The sequence below is a fragment of the Bidens hawaiensis genome, unplaced genomic scaffold, assembly GCF_021521415.1.
Source record: "Bidens hawaiensis isolate Kalapana, Puna unplaced genomic scaffold, B.hawaiensis_p1.1 tig00056815_1, whole genome shotgun sequence".
In the NCBI taxonomy this organism is placed as follows: Eukaryota; Viridiplantae; Streptophyta; class Magnoliopsida; order Asterales; family Asteraceae; genus Bidens; species Bidens hawaiensis.
Window position 1 is genome coordinate 1 of NW_027500234.1, and position 17,958 is coordinate 17,958.

The 17,958-nt window shown below is 34.3% G+C and overlaps 1 protein-coding gene and 1 pseudogene across 1 annotated transcript; one reads left to right on the forward strand and one right to left on the reverse strand.

Moving 5' to 3' along the window:
- The first annotated feature begins 5,600 nt into the window (after positions 1-5,600).
- Positions 5,601-9,900, forward strand: LOC143601596 (11S globulin seed storage protein Jug r 4-like; annotated as a pseudogene).
- A 2,503-nt stretch (positions 9,901-12,403) lies between these two features.
- LOC143601597 (protein root UVB sensitive 2, chloroplastic-like) lies at positions 12,404-15,925 on the reverse strand. The gene is made up of 10 exons (XM_077078971.1): positions 15,872-15,925; positions 15,642-15,773; positions 14,772-14,860; positions 14,618-14,702; positions 14,476-14,535; positions 14,307-14,400; positions 14,130-14,227; positions 13,282-13,461; positions 13,091-13,213; positions 12,404-12,885 (listed from the first exon to the last, which is right to left on the reverse strand). Exons 1-10 carry the CDS (start codon positions 15,881-15,883, stop codon positions 12,472-12,474), a joined length of 1,287 nt encoding a protein of 428 aa, XP_076935086.1. The 5' UTR covers positions 15,884-15,925; the 3' UTR covers positions 12,404-12,471.
- Positions 15,926-17,958: the final 2,033 nt, after the last annotated feature.

The following is a 17,958-nucleotide window of genomic DNA, read 5'->3' on the forward strand; positions in this document are numbered from 1 at the left end:
ACTTACAATCCAAACCGGACTCATTCCGGAAACTGGGGCGTCGTTCGTACCCTTTAACTTAAATTATTTATATAATAACATTTTCGTCTAAAAGTGTTCAGCAGTGGTTGTACCCAGAGCATAGGGTTTTGTAATTGTTACCTCACTTAACCACCGCTTCCAATCCCATATTCCCATCTGGTTCCATGCTTTAACACCACGTTTTTATTTTACCGAGCATACGTGTTGTACTGTGGTGATCTTTGGCTGCCAGAACCCCCCTTCACCTTCCACTTTCTCCTACTTTTTCCATGGTTTGAAATTGATACATCCATATTCTCAAGAATTGATGCCTTCGACTTTGGGATGATGAACCCCTAAGTGATAATATTAGGAACCTTTAGTTTTCATCGCATCCCTAATCAGAGGCTTCAATCTTCACGATTTACTTCTGGAATTGATTTCGACTGTTGTCGAGTTCCGTATTGTCCTCTCCGTTGATGATGCTTTAAGATTTCTCAAATTTGGCTCTTCATATCATCACAATTGCTACCGGAAGCAGGAGGCGAAATTCACGTTTGTCTCAGGTACACTGATTTTTGTGATTTGCTTTTAGGTTTTTCATATATGTGTCAAAGTATCTGCAGAAAATTACAAGTTTTGTCATTGTTAATTCAGAATCTATTTTGTGTTGCATTAATTGGACTTGGTCTGATTTGTTTATAATTGAATGATTCGGAGTATGTTTTGCATTGTATAAACTGAGCTTAGCTGCAGAATATCATGGCATTTCCTAACTGGCTTGGCTACATGAATATCATGGCATATGAATTTAGAATATAGACTGTTGTTATCAATCGTGTTGATTAGCTCGTCTCCAAAACAATAAAACTAAAGCTTCTGGGCTAAACCTGAGCCCGTCATTGAACAAAAATGTAATAAATTTATCATGAAAACATAAATTATGCAAGCTACGAACTTTGTAACCACTTTCTTAATGTTTGTTTAAAGCCCCGCTGCAACGCGGCAGGTCTACCTGCTAGTTATTATTATTACAAGTACCATCCCAAATCAACAAGCTACAAAAGATGAATGATGATGTGTCAAAATGGGATATTCTCATATATATATTCCTTTACTAGCTTAGATCTCGGATGGAAAATATATAAAACTTCATATATATGTGTGTGCGCGCGCATGTGGGTGATATACATTTTAATGAATTGTAAACGTCAGATAATATAGCATTTTGTTGTTTTAAGGTATCACATTGCTATTTTAATTAAAAAGAATCAAACATACAAAGACAAATGGAGAAAAATAACAATTTAAAATATAATTCTAAGTTATGCCGTATATTTCTAACTTATACCATGAAACAAAAAATACATATTAATTAAAACATCATCATCTATGTTGTAAACTATGAATCGTAAGCATATAAATGGTGTAACATAAGTTGTATGTTATGAAAACTATTTTTATTGAAATTATAAAACATTTAAGTACATAACATAATAAAATGCTAAAAATATTAATATAACAATGAGATATAATTATAATTCTTATTAAACCGCGCGTTAAATAAAACAACAATATAATCCAAACCTTGTGACTTAAACCATCATTTCAATCCAAACATTCATACATCCAGTCTAAACACTCATAAATAATTTCCAAAAAAAAAGATAAATAAATAAATAATGAAGTCTAAATTTTTTTTAAAAAATAACAATTAAAACAATTAATTGTCTTTATTACTAAATAAATAATTATTATAATAATTTACTATGAAATTTTCTTCAACTTAGGAGTTAATGATTAAAATTAATATTCAAATTAAAATATGGAAATTATATAAATGAAAAATTGATGAGTTGAAATTCTATGTGGACATGCTAGTTGAATGTCACGTAAAAACATTATATTGCTTTAATAATATAGTTAGATGATGATTGTCATCTTCGTCCGTCGATGCCCCGTTACACCGACTTTAGAAAATAAACAGCCCCAAATATAGTTTATATTTTTTATTTTGCCAGTTGATTTTCTTTTTTTCATTGTCAATGCTAATTCTATTCTTTAAGGTTGCTGAGTTTGGTTTTTCTTTCTTTCTTTTTTTATGTTTTAACTTTATTTGTAAGGAAAAAAATCAATAATTATTAGTCCAAGTGTAGTGGGAACACCGCTCCCTAAACGACAAAAGGGCCTTTTTTTTCCTTTTTTTTTTAATATTTTCGGCGGGGGATTATACACAATCCGGTTAATCTGAGTGGTAAACCTACAAAACAGAAAATCGTGAGCTCGTTACAAGGAAAAAGGGGGTATTCTCATAACCACCTCTTGTGTGAGAATCAATATGGATAACTGGAAAATTGGGATACTTAAATCGAGAAGGAGAAGATCCTTTTACCATTGGTGTTAGGACGATATTTATAGCCAAAGAGAAGGAGAGAATGAAGTGGGTCAGCTGCGTTGTCAGAAAATGCACCAATCAATGAGCCAGCACGTGCTCAAATAGAGTTCGTGGATAAAGCGACTGACTGGCGGCGACATTCGTACTATGTTATACTATTAATGATGTGTTGTTCTCTTATTGGCTGGAGATCCCTTTCGACTTTCACTAAGATACTTCTTTTTTGTGTAATACCTAGGATGATTTTAAAGTCAATCCTTCTAGAATGTCAGAAGTGCTGTTTGGCGTAAGGTGAGCCTCCGCTGGCATCATGCTCTTTTTTAGTGTAGGCTTCAGTGAGCAACATTGCTCCAATGAAAGATATGGATTTTCCTGTCGAGGTTTTGGTTTTTTTGAGGTGAGTCCAAGACCCTACCTCTTCACCTCCCCTATATAAAATCCGCGTGAGAATTCATATTTCCTTTAAACATTGAATATAAAAATAACCCACTGGTAAGAAGCTAAGGGAAAACAACTACAAGAATTACATCACTAGCGCCGGTTTTTCAACCAATTTAACACAAACTATTTTACCTTTTACATACATACCAGAAAATCATAAAAAGAAATAATAAACAATATCATCAAAACCAAGCACTTTGGTTTTTTCGTGGCAAAGATGTAATCATTTCTGTATCTCCATAAAACAGTATCCAAGCAAAGACCAACTCCTTTGACGCCAAGTAAACTCTAATCAACAAGCCACAAACCTCCATGCTCTTTTCGCCACCTTGCAGTCTCCCAAAACATGATCCGTCGTCTGAACACCATCAAAACAAATAGAACAGAGTATCAAGGGAATATCAATCCCCCAATAACTCTGGTTGAATTTCATTGGCACCTAAACCAAAAGCGCTTTCTAAATCAGTCTCCGGCAGAACCTTAAGGTCAATAAAGTTCCTGACTTGGTTAACCACAAAAAACAATTGCGAAGTCTTTGTCCCAAATACTTTGTTGATAAACTAGCTTGTTGAATCAGATGACATAAATCATTGAATTGGTATTCCTCCTCCCCACCCCCATAATAGGGTGTTGGCAATTCCAAAGAAGACAATCATCAACCCAATAATCAATTCAGATGCTACTGAAATCCATCTCCTACCTAGCTTTCTTTTAATCGTAGACAAAGAAATAATATCCTTAAATGCGAAGTAATAGACAATATCATAATTCAATTTCAAACTCCAATCGCTTTATCCAGATTCATTCCTACCCTCCTTTCTCTTTCAAGGCCCATACCAAGTCTCATTTCACCCAAGGGGTTCTCCGGTCATTCAAAAAAAAACTACGGTCTTTTAAGTTTATTCTTTACTTTAACCATCATTAAGAATAAAGATATAAAATAAATACCAATAGAACCCGGAATCGAGGTGAACACGATCAATCTACCTCTTGTGGAAAGCATTTTAGCTTTTCCAACTTGGTATAACCCTTTTCTCCGAAAGGTTAGTTCAACGTCTCTGTTTTATTGCCATTTGCATGAAGCGCTGATCGATGTCGAAAGGTCAATCAAAAACATTTATAAAAATTACCTTTACTAGCTAGGGCAAGTAAGGTGTTGAATCCACAGGGAATCAGTAGAAAGCGCTAATCAAGTTCAATACTTAGTAACTAACTATGCTAGGTGGACAGATGATGTCAAGCAGATTAAATATTGATTTAGTTGTAAAACAATTAAAAGAAAAGTAACCAAACTCCAGGTTTCAGGTTGTGAAGCAACTAGACCAATTGATTATACTTATTTGGAAAACTCGTTTGCTTACACCTATAATCAAAAGACTAGATATTTGACCTTACTGATTGACAGAACTTGATCTGAACAATTGGTTTGGTTGAATAATAACCTAAACTGTTGAATGCACAAACAAACGCAAAAGATTAATCAACCGAATGACTAATCAACTATAGTTCCAATGCAAAGATTCAAAATACAAAAGGTCTTGCTTACAAACACAACCCTACTCCCGGAGATGGTCACAGAAGCTTTAGCCTTGCATCTTCATCTTGAATAGCATGATTATGGTGTGGAAGGATGAAAGCATGGATGATTGTGGTGATTAGTAGGTGTTGGGATGGTGGAAAATGGCTTCCTAATACCCAAAAACAGCTGGGAGAGGTTCCCTTTTTGTAACCTTAAGGTTATATTTATATATGGAGGCAAAAACCTAAAATCCGCGTCTTTTTACGAGCTAGGCCGCAATTTGTGCTCAGAGGACCGCAACTTGCGGCCTCCTTTACCAAAATTCCCTGATCTGCGCCCGTGCATGCGGCCTCTCTTACCATACAGGACCACAAATTGCGGCCCTGACAGCACAATTTGCAGCCTGTATGGTCTTCTTCATTTTTTCTTCATATCTTGACTATCGACCTCATTCATCTTCGTTCTAACTTTCAAATATCATCCCAATAGTTTCCATTAAGCTCCATTTTGGCTCCATTAAGCACCAACACACCTGCAATCATAAAAGATCTCAAAGTAATCGTGTTCGATATATATAAATAGCTAAAAACACACGATATTAGACATTAAAAACGCATTCTTTTACCCACTCATCAAGCGCACAAGTCATCGGCTTGTCGCCTCTAAAAAAAACCTTGAAGCGCTCGCTTTTGGTACAATATTCGCTATATGTAGTCTAAAGCACACAACATAGCGTCGTGTGTCACCTTGGTCCTAGACGCATCTAGTACGTGTGCGCTTTTCTAAACCACGATTAATACTATACTTATATGTTAAACTATACTTAAATGTGTTATCTATTTTTATCCAAACTTTTCATCATTAACATTTAACAATAAGAACATGAATGAATTTAATTAGGAAAAAAAAGGCCCTCAATACCAATACCCTACTTAGAAAGTAATTATACTAGATAAATTAAATTAGACAAAACTATTTGTTGGTAACAAAATTCCTTCGAACATTAATTAACCCTAAAAGGTTGGTGATAGCACACATATTCTATTCGAACACAAAATCCAAACAAGACACCCGGTGCCGCTCTTAGATGTGCAAAACCAGAACCCACTCACCCTATGTGTAACCTAGTCATCCTTCCATGCCATGCAAGCTACAACTTGCCTTAAATTTCTCTGACACCACCACCCACCTCTATAAATCCCACCACCACCACCATCACCATCACAACCCAACCAAGCAACCAAGATGGCTAAACTCTTTGTTTCCTTGAGCTTCCTACTTCTCATCCATGGCGGCCTTGCGTTACAACCATACGTTTAGTTTCCAACAGCAAAACCAGTGCCAGTTTCAACAAATCAATGCTCTTGTACCCGTTGACCTGAAGGCGGTTACACCGAGTTCTTTTAACTCTGCGGAACAGCAGTTCAATTGTGCAGGTGTAGAGATCATCCGCCGCGTTGTTCATCCACAAGGACTTCTAATTTGCCGTCCTACGTAAACTTCCCTATCCTCTTCTTCGTCGAACAAGGTAAGCATAACCTTACATTGATTAATGTAACATAAACTTATAATAGAAACTTTAACATAAAAACACTTTTATTGCATCTCATGTATGTATTGTGTTATATATTTAGAGCTCGATCTATTGTGTTATTGGGTTATCTATAACATCTAATACCACACTGCTTCAAACAACCCTCTAAAGGGGTGTTTGGGTGAGCTTTTAAAATTGCTTTTTTGCTTATTTGCTTTTTGAAAAGCAAAGGCAACTTTTGAAAAGCTTCAATTTGAAGCTTTTAGAGGAGCTTTGCCAAACAACCTTTTGTTTTTCAATAAACAAATAGCAAATAAGCAAGTTTTAAAAGCTCACCCAAACACCCCCTAAATAGAGGTGTTACGGCCTTTTTAACCAAAAAAATTTGAAGTCTGACCTTTTATGGTCAGAACGGCCTAATGGCCGGCCTGGCCATTTTAACAAAAAAAAACTTTAAAGTTTAACCATATCGATGATCAAATGTTCATCCAAGTATTTTGTGGACGACCATTCAATGTTGTAATAGCCTAATTAATTAAATAATAACATAATTAGAATAAGATAGCTATATCAAACTTTGTCTACATACAAAATTCTAATAATTTACGTATAAACTTTAATTAATATAGCATATTAATTATATGCTTTGAATATGTAACAGAAAAGATTTTTGAATGTTGATATTATTCTTTGTTGGGATATATAGGAAGTGGTTTCCAAGGAGTGATGTTGCCTGGCTGCCCGGAGACATTCGAAGTATCGACGGAACAATTCGAAGGACGTAAAGGTGGAAGCTCGTTCACCGATCGCCACCAGAAGATCGAACACTTCCAGCAAGGAGACGTGGTGGTCATCCCTACCGGAGCCGCACACTGGCTTTACAACACGACGGAAAGAACGATCTTCTTATCATTGCTTTACTTGACACCACAAACAATGATAATCAGCTTGACCCAAGCCACAGGGTAAGTCAATATAGCCTACATACATTACTTGCATTACGTGTAGCAGTAGTACTAGAAAGCTAACAAAATTTGCGGACTGTTTTGCGAGACCAAATCATGGTTGGACGCTAAATTTGCACTATTAAGATTTTGGTCGCAAATCAGTCGCTGGTTTTATGAATTTATTTTTTCAGCTGCAATTGTCTATTTTTTAATGCCAATTTTTTCCGGTAACAGTTGTCAGTTTTCTAGTACGGTGCTGCTAAACGTACATCCCTCCCATTTGTTTATACATACCCTTTCCTTAAAGTTTTGTATTAATATGATTAGAACCTTTTTGTTATTCTTTTGTCATTTTGTTATCCTTTATTATCATTATTATTTTCAAAAAACATTTTTTTCTATTTTTTTTTTAAAATTTCTATTTATCTTTTTATCTATATTAAAAAGCATTTAAAAAGAAAAAACAAAAAAAAATTCGGATATTTAGAAAATGTTTTTTTTTCTTATTTAAAAAACATTCTTTTTCTTGTTTTAAAAAGATGTTTTTTTTCGTATACTTGTTTTAATCTTTTTGGAGAGCGTTTTTTTAATTAAAAGATAGTTTACATTATTTTATAAAAAATTGTATTACTTTTTTTTTAAATAAAAGGGTTAAATAACAATATAACATACAACTTGATAACCAAATTTTGCTCTTTTCTTAGGTAACATTAATCTCATGTATCTGAAGCCTGAACCTAGCAAAAAGAAATTTTAAAAATTGTTTTGAGTACATTTTATAAAAAAAAATAAAAAAAAAACTAGCTAGAGAAAGTATACAAAACTTTTTTAATACATGTAAAAAATAAACTAACTTTTAATAAGATCTTAAAGAAATAAAATAATAATAAAAATATATAAAAAAGACTGTAGAACAAAAATAAAAACTTAATAGTTCTTTATTTGATATTTTGAGAAAATTATAAAATAAAATAAGAGGGACTAACAATGTTAATTACAAATGTTAAGAGAAATGAAAGTTCAGGAAAGTGTATCCTTGGCAAAGGAGGGGGTACGTTTAGCCTAACCCTTTCTAGTATAGTGTTTTCTTTTATGGTTACAACTGTCCACTTTTCTAATAACATTTTCTTAGTTTTCTAGTAATGAGTATTTTATGTTTACAACTGTCCACAAAGTTATCGTAAATTGTTTAGGTTTCTAGTACTGGGTATTTTATGTTTACAACTGTCCCGAAAGTTATCGTACAAATGAAATTAATGTGTTAATTATATACGCAAGTAGAATAGTTATATACGCAAGTAGCATAATTTAGGGTTGTTCAAAGTCGGATATCCGAACTTCGGATATCCAAACATTTCGGATAGTGGATTTCACTATCCGAATCCGTATCCGAAATTTCGGATATCCGAAGTTCGGATATCCGTTCGGATAGTGAAACGGATATCCGAATATCTGAAAAAAATAAAGTTTTTCTTTCCTCTTCTTAGCCTTCAGATCCCTTTTTCACCCATATTAAACAGATCTATATAACAATGGCATCTGCAGTTCTTGTTAACCCATATTGAATTCAATAGAGCATCAACAATGAAACCAAAAATAGAACAGGTCGATCGACTTCGTTAATTTCATATTACGAGTCAAAAATATTGTAGTGGTGGTCGGAGACGAGAAGAGAACTGAGATCGGAGATGTGAACTAAGTGATGGCAAATGAATTGAGCAGCTTTGAATTTGTTAATGGCGGCTGTCAGTTTTGTATCTGAATGTGTGAATATGAAAGGCAGTTACTTATTTAGGGTTCTCAACATATATTATATTCAAACATAATAAATAATTAAAAACTATAAAATTTAACTTTCGGATAGTTCGGATATCCGAACTACCCGAATATTTTCAAAATCACTATCCGAATCCGAATCCAAATCCGAAAATTCGGATATCCGAGATTCGGATTTTCGGATATTTCGGATACGGATTCGGATTCGGATTTTTTTGAACACCCCTAGTATTTACCATTATCTTTTTTCGGTTGCAATTGTCCAGGTTTCTAGGACTGATATACTCTTATCAATATCAAAGTTGTCTAGTTTATAATTAATGTTTGTTGACGTTGTAGAGATTCTTCCTAGCGGGAAGCTCACAAGGAGCACAAATAGAAGTGAAACAACAAAGTTTATGGCAAAGAACAGGTCAACAAGGGCAATCACAACAAACCGGGTCCGAAAACATATTCAAAGCATTCCCAGTTGAAATTATTGCAGCTGTGTTTAATGTAGATCAAGAGACGGCACAGTTGCTCAAGAGTGAGAATGACCAGAGGGGTCACATTGTGTTGGTGGAAGGAGGCATGCAAGTTATTCAGCCCCGAAGTTAAATATTACGATGGTCTTAATGGTCTAGAAGAAACCATTTGCTCAATGAAGTTACGGATGAATATCAATGATCCTTCAAAAGCCGATTTCTACAACCCGCAAGCCGGTCAATGCACAAATCTTAACATCTTCAAGTTCCCCATTCTTAAGGAACGGCAACTCATCGTCGAGCGTGGCGTCCTCAACAGGGTAAGAAAACAATTCAAACTCCACCAAAATGATAATGATGAATGATAAATTATAGTGTCACCGTACTGGATACCAAACGCGCACAACATACTGTACGTGACAAACGGACAACAGCTAGTGGTGATCCCACAGGGTTTTGCGGTGGTGAAACAAAGCCGGTGAACAAGGGTGGGTGCACGTGGATATCCTTCAGGGCCAACGACAATTCGGTAATAAACACCTTAGCTGGGAAGAAGTCGGTCATGAGGGCGTTGCCGTTGGACGTCATAGCAAATGCGTATCAGTTGTCGAGAGAAGACACGCGTAAACTCAAGTACAATAGGCGGGAATCTGTGATGTTCGCACACGGTGACATATCCTACCAACGTTTTGTTCCCCCCTTTGTTGGTGGTGAGTCGAAGGCTTAAGGTTGTAGTTGGATGGTCGAGAGTACGTACGTTTGTAAAGAATAAAATTAAGGTGTTGCAGTTTGTTGGTCAGTGTCGAGTTGTATGTAAAAGACTACGAGGCATTGAATGACAATAATAAATGAACCTACGACCCTTAGTTCGTTTGTATGTTAATTAACTTTAATTTGTAGTGATATTGCAGTATAAACTATTTTGCTTAATGCCACAAACATCGAATCATATCTTATTAAACCCAACATTGCATTCTTGAGTTTTTTATTTAAAGATTTAGAAAAGAAAAGATAAAAAAAAATTTCTTTTTTCATTCTTGAGTTTTTATTTAAAAAAAAGAGAGAGAATGGAAAGAAAAGTGGGGTTTTTTTTCCTTCAAAAGTTTCCTGCCAAATATGGCCGGATTGTGAAGAAAAGTTTATAGCTCATTATAATATTACTAATTTACCCTATTTTAATTCTCTTTTCTATTTGGCTATGAGGACATAATTGTAAAGTTATCATTTTTTTTCCTATCTTTTCCTTCCGATCTAACTCAAGAATGTAATTAACACTTTCTTTTCTTTTCTTTTATTTTAACTCGAGAATGCCCTTTAAGTATATAATTTTTTTTTCTTTTCTTCCCCTGTTCAATCTTATCATTTCTTTTCCTTGTATTTTAAACCCGAGAACGCAGATCACACTTCTTATTAACCCAATAACAATTCAAGTGTTCGAAGAAATATAAACTGAATCAATCGAACAGGAAATTCAGACTATTAAAACAACGATCTGATTATGTTATCAAACATACAAATACAATCAAAACAACAAAAGAACTAGACAGGAATCAACTGAATAAACCCCAAATCAAATGAAGATAAAAAACTGAGACAATTGTAAGAGATAAAGCCCAATAATTAACGATAGCTCTGATGTAGATTACTCTTGGATCAAAACGATGGTGATTGAGACGCTGGCGACCGACACAAGATGATAAAACCAGATAAAATGAAAACTCGTAAAATATGGATGTAAACATCCATAAGCCCACGAACACTGCAAGCCATCAGCCTCTCACTTACCCCCACAAATCAGCAAACAAGCCCGTATGCAAAACACAAAAATACATATAAACACAATTATACTTTTGGATACAAATTGAATTCATATTTTTAAAATTTAATTTATGGTCTTTTTAAGACCACCCTGCACGTCACCGCTCACCATCGCAAGCCATTCGTCCTTGCATCATTCGAGAATAAGAGCATCTTCAATGCTTTGTTTTGGGTCTCAGATTTTCTTCGTGCTTTCATTTATGCATTTTAGCTTTCATTCATGCGTTTTGGTTTTCATTTATGTGTTTTGGCCGTCATTTATGTGTTTCGATCTCCATTTATGCGTTTTGGCCACCATTTATGCGTTTTGGCTTCCATTGGTGGATTTTGGCCATTGTTTATGCATTTTGGCATCCTTTTCTACATTTTGGCACCCGTTTATGCATTTTGGCTTCCATTTATGCATTTCGGCGTCCATTTCTTCAATTTAGCCTTCATTTACGCATTTAGCTTCCATTTCTTCATTTTCATTTTCCATTTATGCGTTTTGGCTCCCTTTTATGCGTTTTGGCTCTATTTATGCATTTTGGCCTCCAATTCTTCATTTTGGCATTTGTTTATGTATTTTGTCCTCCATTTATGCGTATTGGTCTCCATTTCTTCAGTTTGGCTTCCATTTATACATTTTGGTTTCCATTTATGCATTTGGATTTTATTTCTTCATATAAGCTTTCATTTATGCATTTTAGTCTTCATTTATGTATTTTGGCTTTCTTTTATGCATCTTGACCTCCATTTATACATTTTTGCCTCCATTTATTCAGTTCTATTTATGAATGTTGGCTTTCATTTATGTATTTTTGCTTCAATTGCTTTATTTTGGCCTCAATATACATTTTGGCTTTCAGTTCTTCATTTTGGCCTACATTTATGTGTTTTGGCTTTCATTTTTTTATATTTTGGTCTTTATTTATGTATTTTGGTTTTCATTTATGCATTTGAAATTCCATTTATGTATTTTTGCTTTCATTTCTTTATTCTATTTCTTCATTTTGGTCTCTATTTATGCATTTTCAATCACACGTAACACTTCTGGCTTCTTTCGAATGCCCCAAAGCCATATTCTTTTATTTTTAACAAAAATTGAAATTATGCTTATAATATGAAAGTATCTTTTTATCCTTTTAATCTATTGAAAACATAAAAAGTGAAACCTTTTACTTATGATGTATGTAATTGGTCCATGTTTAAAAATTGTTTTTGAGACATCCATATTTCATGGGACAAAATAAGTTCATCTAAACATCAATATCGATATCATTAAAGCCTACCTTGAGACTTTTTATACAGGAACTTGTTCATATATAGTGTAATGAAAGAAAGATGAGCTTTTGCTATGTATTTGGCCAACTAAGATCATCCAGTTACCAAAGAACCTATCACTAACATACATCTAGAGAGAAGGCGCAACAGAGCTTTCTCCAGAGTCAACGACTTCGTTATCTCCCAACCCACATCCCCTATGATCTATGATATAAGAGTCACTTGCTTTCAAACAAAATTCATACTTTCATTCAGCATTTCATCTCAAACATGCATATACATGAAAACCTAATTACAAAATAAATCTACAGATACTAAAAACCATAACGACTACCCGTTCCGTCTAGAAACCGATCGGTATGCCACCCTTTTGCACGTAGCTCAGACACCAATGTTGGCATTACCATATTCATCTTTTCATAAGCTTCTTCTAGCACTTCAACCTCTCGGTTGGTGGCCAAAGAGGCGTAAGCCGCCACCAACCACCCTCGTAGCGCATCCTCACCGCTAGCGGCCTGCTCCAACACCATATCTACTGATGTATTTCCAAAATTCAAAACAAATTTTTCATCTGGAAATATTTCTTTAAGTTGTCTAAGTTTTGAAGGCTTCATAACTTTGTGCAAATTTCTTCCCACCTTAACATTTCCCGCCCCTTTTATAACCCTACCCGGAAATAAAAGATCCTCTTTGAATCTTAGGTCTGCAGGACTTGATACCTTTCCTGTCTGAATCGTAACATACAGTTAAATAACCGAATGAGTCAAAACAGTTTGGCCAACTAAATATTAACATATTTATCCATTAGTATGTATATAAAAATGCTTCGTTCGTATTCAGTTCTGAATAACATCTTATGACATAAGAGTAATAACATTATATAGCTTAGATAATTAGATATCATAAAAGTAACAAGAGGAAACGAAACATAACCTTCAAGAAACCTTCTATGATCATTGCAGTTCGTTGTGGATTTAGCGTGTTAATAGGAGCCGATCTCATTTCTTCATATGTACTGTAAATATGTATTGCAGAAAGAAAAGATCCAACAACCATCTGCAAAATAGCAATAAAGATTTAAAATACGCAAACCAATTTGTTTGCAAGATATTAATAATATATACCTTTCCTTGCATTGATGAGCAAACCGTAGAAACTAACTGAATCCCGACACCTAATCCGACCACATTAAACACAGTAGAAATCGCCTCGCCTTTTGCGTATAAATCACTAAGATTGCCCTCTTTAGCGAACGAAGAATAAATTGGCAATCTTGTTGCTCTTGCAGCAACAGTTGCCATCCCCTATCAAATTACAAAATCAAGATCTGTTATTGATGAAATAATTTTCATGTAAACTTAGTTTGCAAACGAACCGAATGAACACGAACAACAACGAACAAGGTTTTCTTTTTTGTGTTCATTCTTAAAGAAAATGAGGGTGTTCGTTTGTTAATAGTATAAACGAATGAATAACGAACACAAACGAATGAACACGAACGGGGCATGTTCGTGTTTGTTTGTTTAACTTTAACAGGACAGAAAATCGAACTAAACGAATGGGGTTTTCTCATGTTCATTTGTTAAGAATATGAGCGTGCTTGTCTTCATTTATGTCCGTTTGTTAATAGTAAAAACGAGCAGTTCACGAACGTAAACAAACACATATGAACAAACATAACTGAAAATAGATGAAAAGGCATAACCAGGCGAACACCATTAAAAGTAAGCGTGGATACCAATGTGTTGGTCCTAAAAAAGTAATGAAACTAGACTAAATTGTAATGGGTGATATTTTATCAACACAAAACTAGACTAAATTGTAAAGGACATAAAAATCAAAATCAATATATAATCAAACGTAGACAAACGAACTTAAACAAACATAAATAAGCCAATGTTCATGAACATAAATGAACGAATGAGACATGTGCTCATATCCGTTCGTTTAACTAAATAAACAAAAAAACTACCTTTGCGATGTTTCCAAGTCCAGCCATTTCAAGAAACAACTGAGGGCATAATGGGGAAAGAACTTCCAATCCGGTGCCAAAGTCATATAACACATCAGCTAAATATCACAAGTACAAAATTTCAGTGAAAATGTAAACAAAATTATTTTTTAAAGCGTGTTCTGAAACGATCCAAACCAAAAATCCGCCATCGTTTGGGCTCAGAATCCATTCTTGCACCTAAATTGCTACAAATCAGCTTCCCCACATGCTGCATGCCATCTTTAAGTATCTGTTTCAACAATGAAACTAACAGTCAAATAAATGATTCCGAATCTCGGATTTTTGGTGGAAAAAGTGGATTTACCCAACTAACAGCAGTTGCTTGTGCTGGTGTAGGTCTCAATCCTGCAGCGTATAACAATGACTGCAAAAGAAATATGAAAAATCAATAAAAATATTTTATAATGAATGGAATTATGTGATAATATGAAGTATCAAAAGAAGACCTGAGTTGATAACACAGATAATGCTGCACTGGAAAGGTGTTGTGATGCTCTAAATTGTGTGTATCTGAGATACCCTTCATTAACACTACACTAGATTGAGTTTCATAAGAAATGACAGTTAAAAAAAACTTAAAATAGGAGTTTATGAATTCACCTGTATGGATAACCGGAAGGGAAGAAAGTATTGACAAAAGACTCAGAAACTTTGTGGATAATTGGTCTTGAGTCATTAAGCACCTTCACCTAAAGAACAAATCCCCAATTAACTATGGCAAATCAAGAACCACCTCCAAAGAGCAATAACCGAACCGTCAACCAAAACAGAACTGAAAACCAACGAAACCAAACCGAAATTAACCAAAAATCGATTAACCGAAAATCGGTTATCGATATTTGGTGTACCCTTGGTTAACCGAAATTAACTGAACCATTCATACTTTCATACATTTCAAGCTTTTATACATTCATTTCATGTATTTCATGCTTTATTTATACCTACATTTAATGTACTTATACCTACATTTCATGTAAATACACCTCCATTTCATGTAATAATTAACCATATTAACCAACAAAACCGAACCGTAATTAACCAAAAATCGATTAATCAAATTAAGCGTAAATCAGTTATTGGGGTGTACCCTCGGTTAACCAAAATTAACTTAACCATTTGTATTTCATATATTTCTTAGCTTATACCTCCATTTCAAGAATTTATAAATCAATCTCATGTATTTATACATCCATTCCATGTTATGATACCTGCATTTCATGTATTTATAACTCCATTTCACGTGTTTCTAAGCAAAAATGTGTAAACGAATGAAACCAGAAACTAACCAAATTATCCAAAAACCCATTGGTAAATAATAACCAATGACTTGAGGTTAAGTTGAGGCTAATAACCACCGAAGTTGTCGTTCTAGTTATGATTTTTGGTCTACCAGAGTTGGCCTTATAAGTTGTAATTGACATTTCGTCGAACACCTAATAGACATAAATAAATAAATAAATAAATACTCACGGAGAGTTGGCCGTCTGGTTGAAATTGGAAGTGGCGAGAGACGGAGTCGGATGTCTCAGTCCAGGAGACGACTGTCGGGACTACTTCCGGCGACGTATTTCCTGCTTCTTTCTTCAGCAGGTTTATCTTTTCCTGGTATTAATTAAATATATATATATATATATGACTGAATTATGGGTTTATGAAATAATAATAATTGAATAGAGAATTGGATTAGAGGGTGAACAGACCAGTAAATTCATGGCCGGTATTGGATCAGATTCCGCCGCCGGTGAATTGGGATAGAGAGAACGGTAGGATATTCCGGCAATGTTTTTTTGTTTTATACTTGCTCCAACCTGGAGTTTTAATTTTTAAAGAGTGCTACTTTGCCCCCTTTACTTACTAAATATGCAAATTTTTGTAGTACTTCAATAGCTAGAGCACCCACAACGTACAAATGAACCCGAGGTCCGGTTCTATATGGAGTCTGAAGCTCAAGCACATGAGCGAGTCGTGCGAGCTATGGTGGGCCACCACTCTCACACACACATATATATACAATTTTGATGTTTTTTATGGGATTTGATGTTCTTTGAAAAATGAAGGTCTTTAAGCAAGGTTTGAAATAGGATATGACATGCTGAGATGAAGGTTTTTGAGTTTTAGCGTTCTAGATTCTGTTAGAGTTAATTACTCGGGTGCTTTATGTGATTTGTGTGAATCGCATGTATGCTCCCAACAATTTTAGCATTATATGTATGCTCCTCATTGTTTCTAAAATGTAGCACATGTGATCCTACGAATGAATAAATGTTAGTTTTTCTAGTTAAGTGAGTATGAAATGACTAAGAGGGTGTTTGGGATTGCTTGTTTTCACCAACTTATGATTTATTAACTTTTTAAAAAGTTAAAAGGTATTTAGGATTGTTTATGATATGAATGGAAAATTTTCATAAGTTACAACTTTATAACTTATGACTTTTGCATAAGTTATAAAGAGACCAAAATAAGAAATCACAAACACCCCTAAAATACCTCTCTTTTTATATATTAAAAAAGTTTGGTCCCACTTACTTTAATGTTTCCTTTAATGTTTAGCTCACTTAATTTTTTAATAACGGTATTTTAGTCATTTTGCATTCAGTTAACCGAATAATCTAACATCCATCCGTTTTAAGGAGCGTTAACGTTACATATTAGAAGCAATTAGGGAGCGTACTTGAAATTTTAGAAAAGTGGAGAACATACGTGCAATTCGCGCAAACCACGTGGAACATCCAAATAATTAACTCTAATATTTAATCATTAATAATAGTCATCGCCAATCAAAAACAACTAGTCATTTTAAGTAAAGGTGATAAACACACCAAATAAAAATCATGTCAAAACCCGAACAAGATATGATTATTCATGACTCAGCATCAATATGACTCACTTAAGCTAGTATTTTTAACTCTGATTCTTTACATACTAATTATTTAAAGTTACAAATTTACAATAACAAAATATAAATGTTCGGAAAATTACCTTTATTTTATAAAAGTTTTGAGGCAATTGCATATAAGCTCATATAAACTTCATTAATTTATTATATATTTACCAACTCAAAACTAAAATCCCATATATATCTCCTCTCTTAATGAAAAAATTATCAATTTTTTCTATAAAATGACATGTTACTCTTAAATTGTACTAAAACTAATTTTTTACAAATAAATTATACAACCTTTAGCAATATAATCATCAAACCATATAAACTATATGTGTAATTAACTTTTAAAAAAGTATAGATTGTTATTGTTAACTTATTATTGTGTACTGTATTAAGTAATGCATGTATTGGTTTTGTTGGAAAACTATCGCTTTGATACATACAATCAACATTTTCAATTATGCTGAAATCAGCATTTGATAGTCATAATCTTCAAACAATCTGTAGGGGTATGGTACTAAACCCGGTTTTACGACCCTAAATTTATTATGTTTGGCTTATTTTATTACATGGACTAATACAATGTTATTTGGCTGAGGGGGTTTTGTGGAGGTAACCCTAACTGGGCTAGGCCCATTAGGGTACCATGATGGTGGCCATGAGGCTCTCTATATAAGGAGGTCTCCACCTCCTTATTAGTGGGTCATGCTCAATAAGAGCCATCACCATATTTTTGTGTCTGTAAACAAGAGATCCTTGAGATTTCTTAGCAGTCACCTCCACACCCCCAAAAGGCCATTGCAGATCTCAAGCAACGGGAGAAGAAGATCAAGACGTGGTTCGTTCATCTCGACATCAGTGGAAACATCGTCATGGATCAGGTCAGATTCATTTCATGTTTTG

Bases quoted from the DNA above. Each gene is read 5' to 3' on its own strand.
- LOC143601597 (XM_077078971.1), bottom strand. The intron at 14,861-15,641 runs GTGAGTATTTAT...TTTGTTCTTTAG, and splicing joins AACCAGACGGCCAACTCTCC to GTGAAGGTGCTTAATGACTC. The intron at 14,536-14,617 runs GTCTTCTTTTGA...TTTCTTTTGCAG, and splicing joins TATCTGTGTTATCAACTCAG to TCATTGTTATACGCTGCAGG.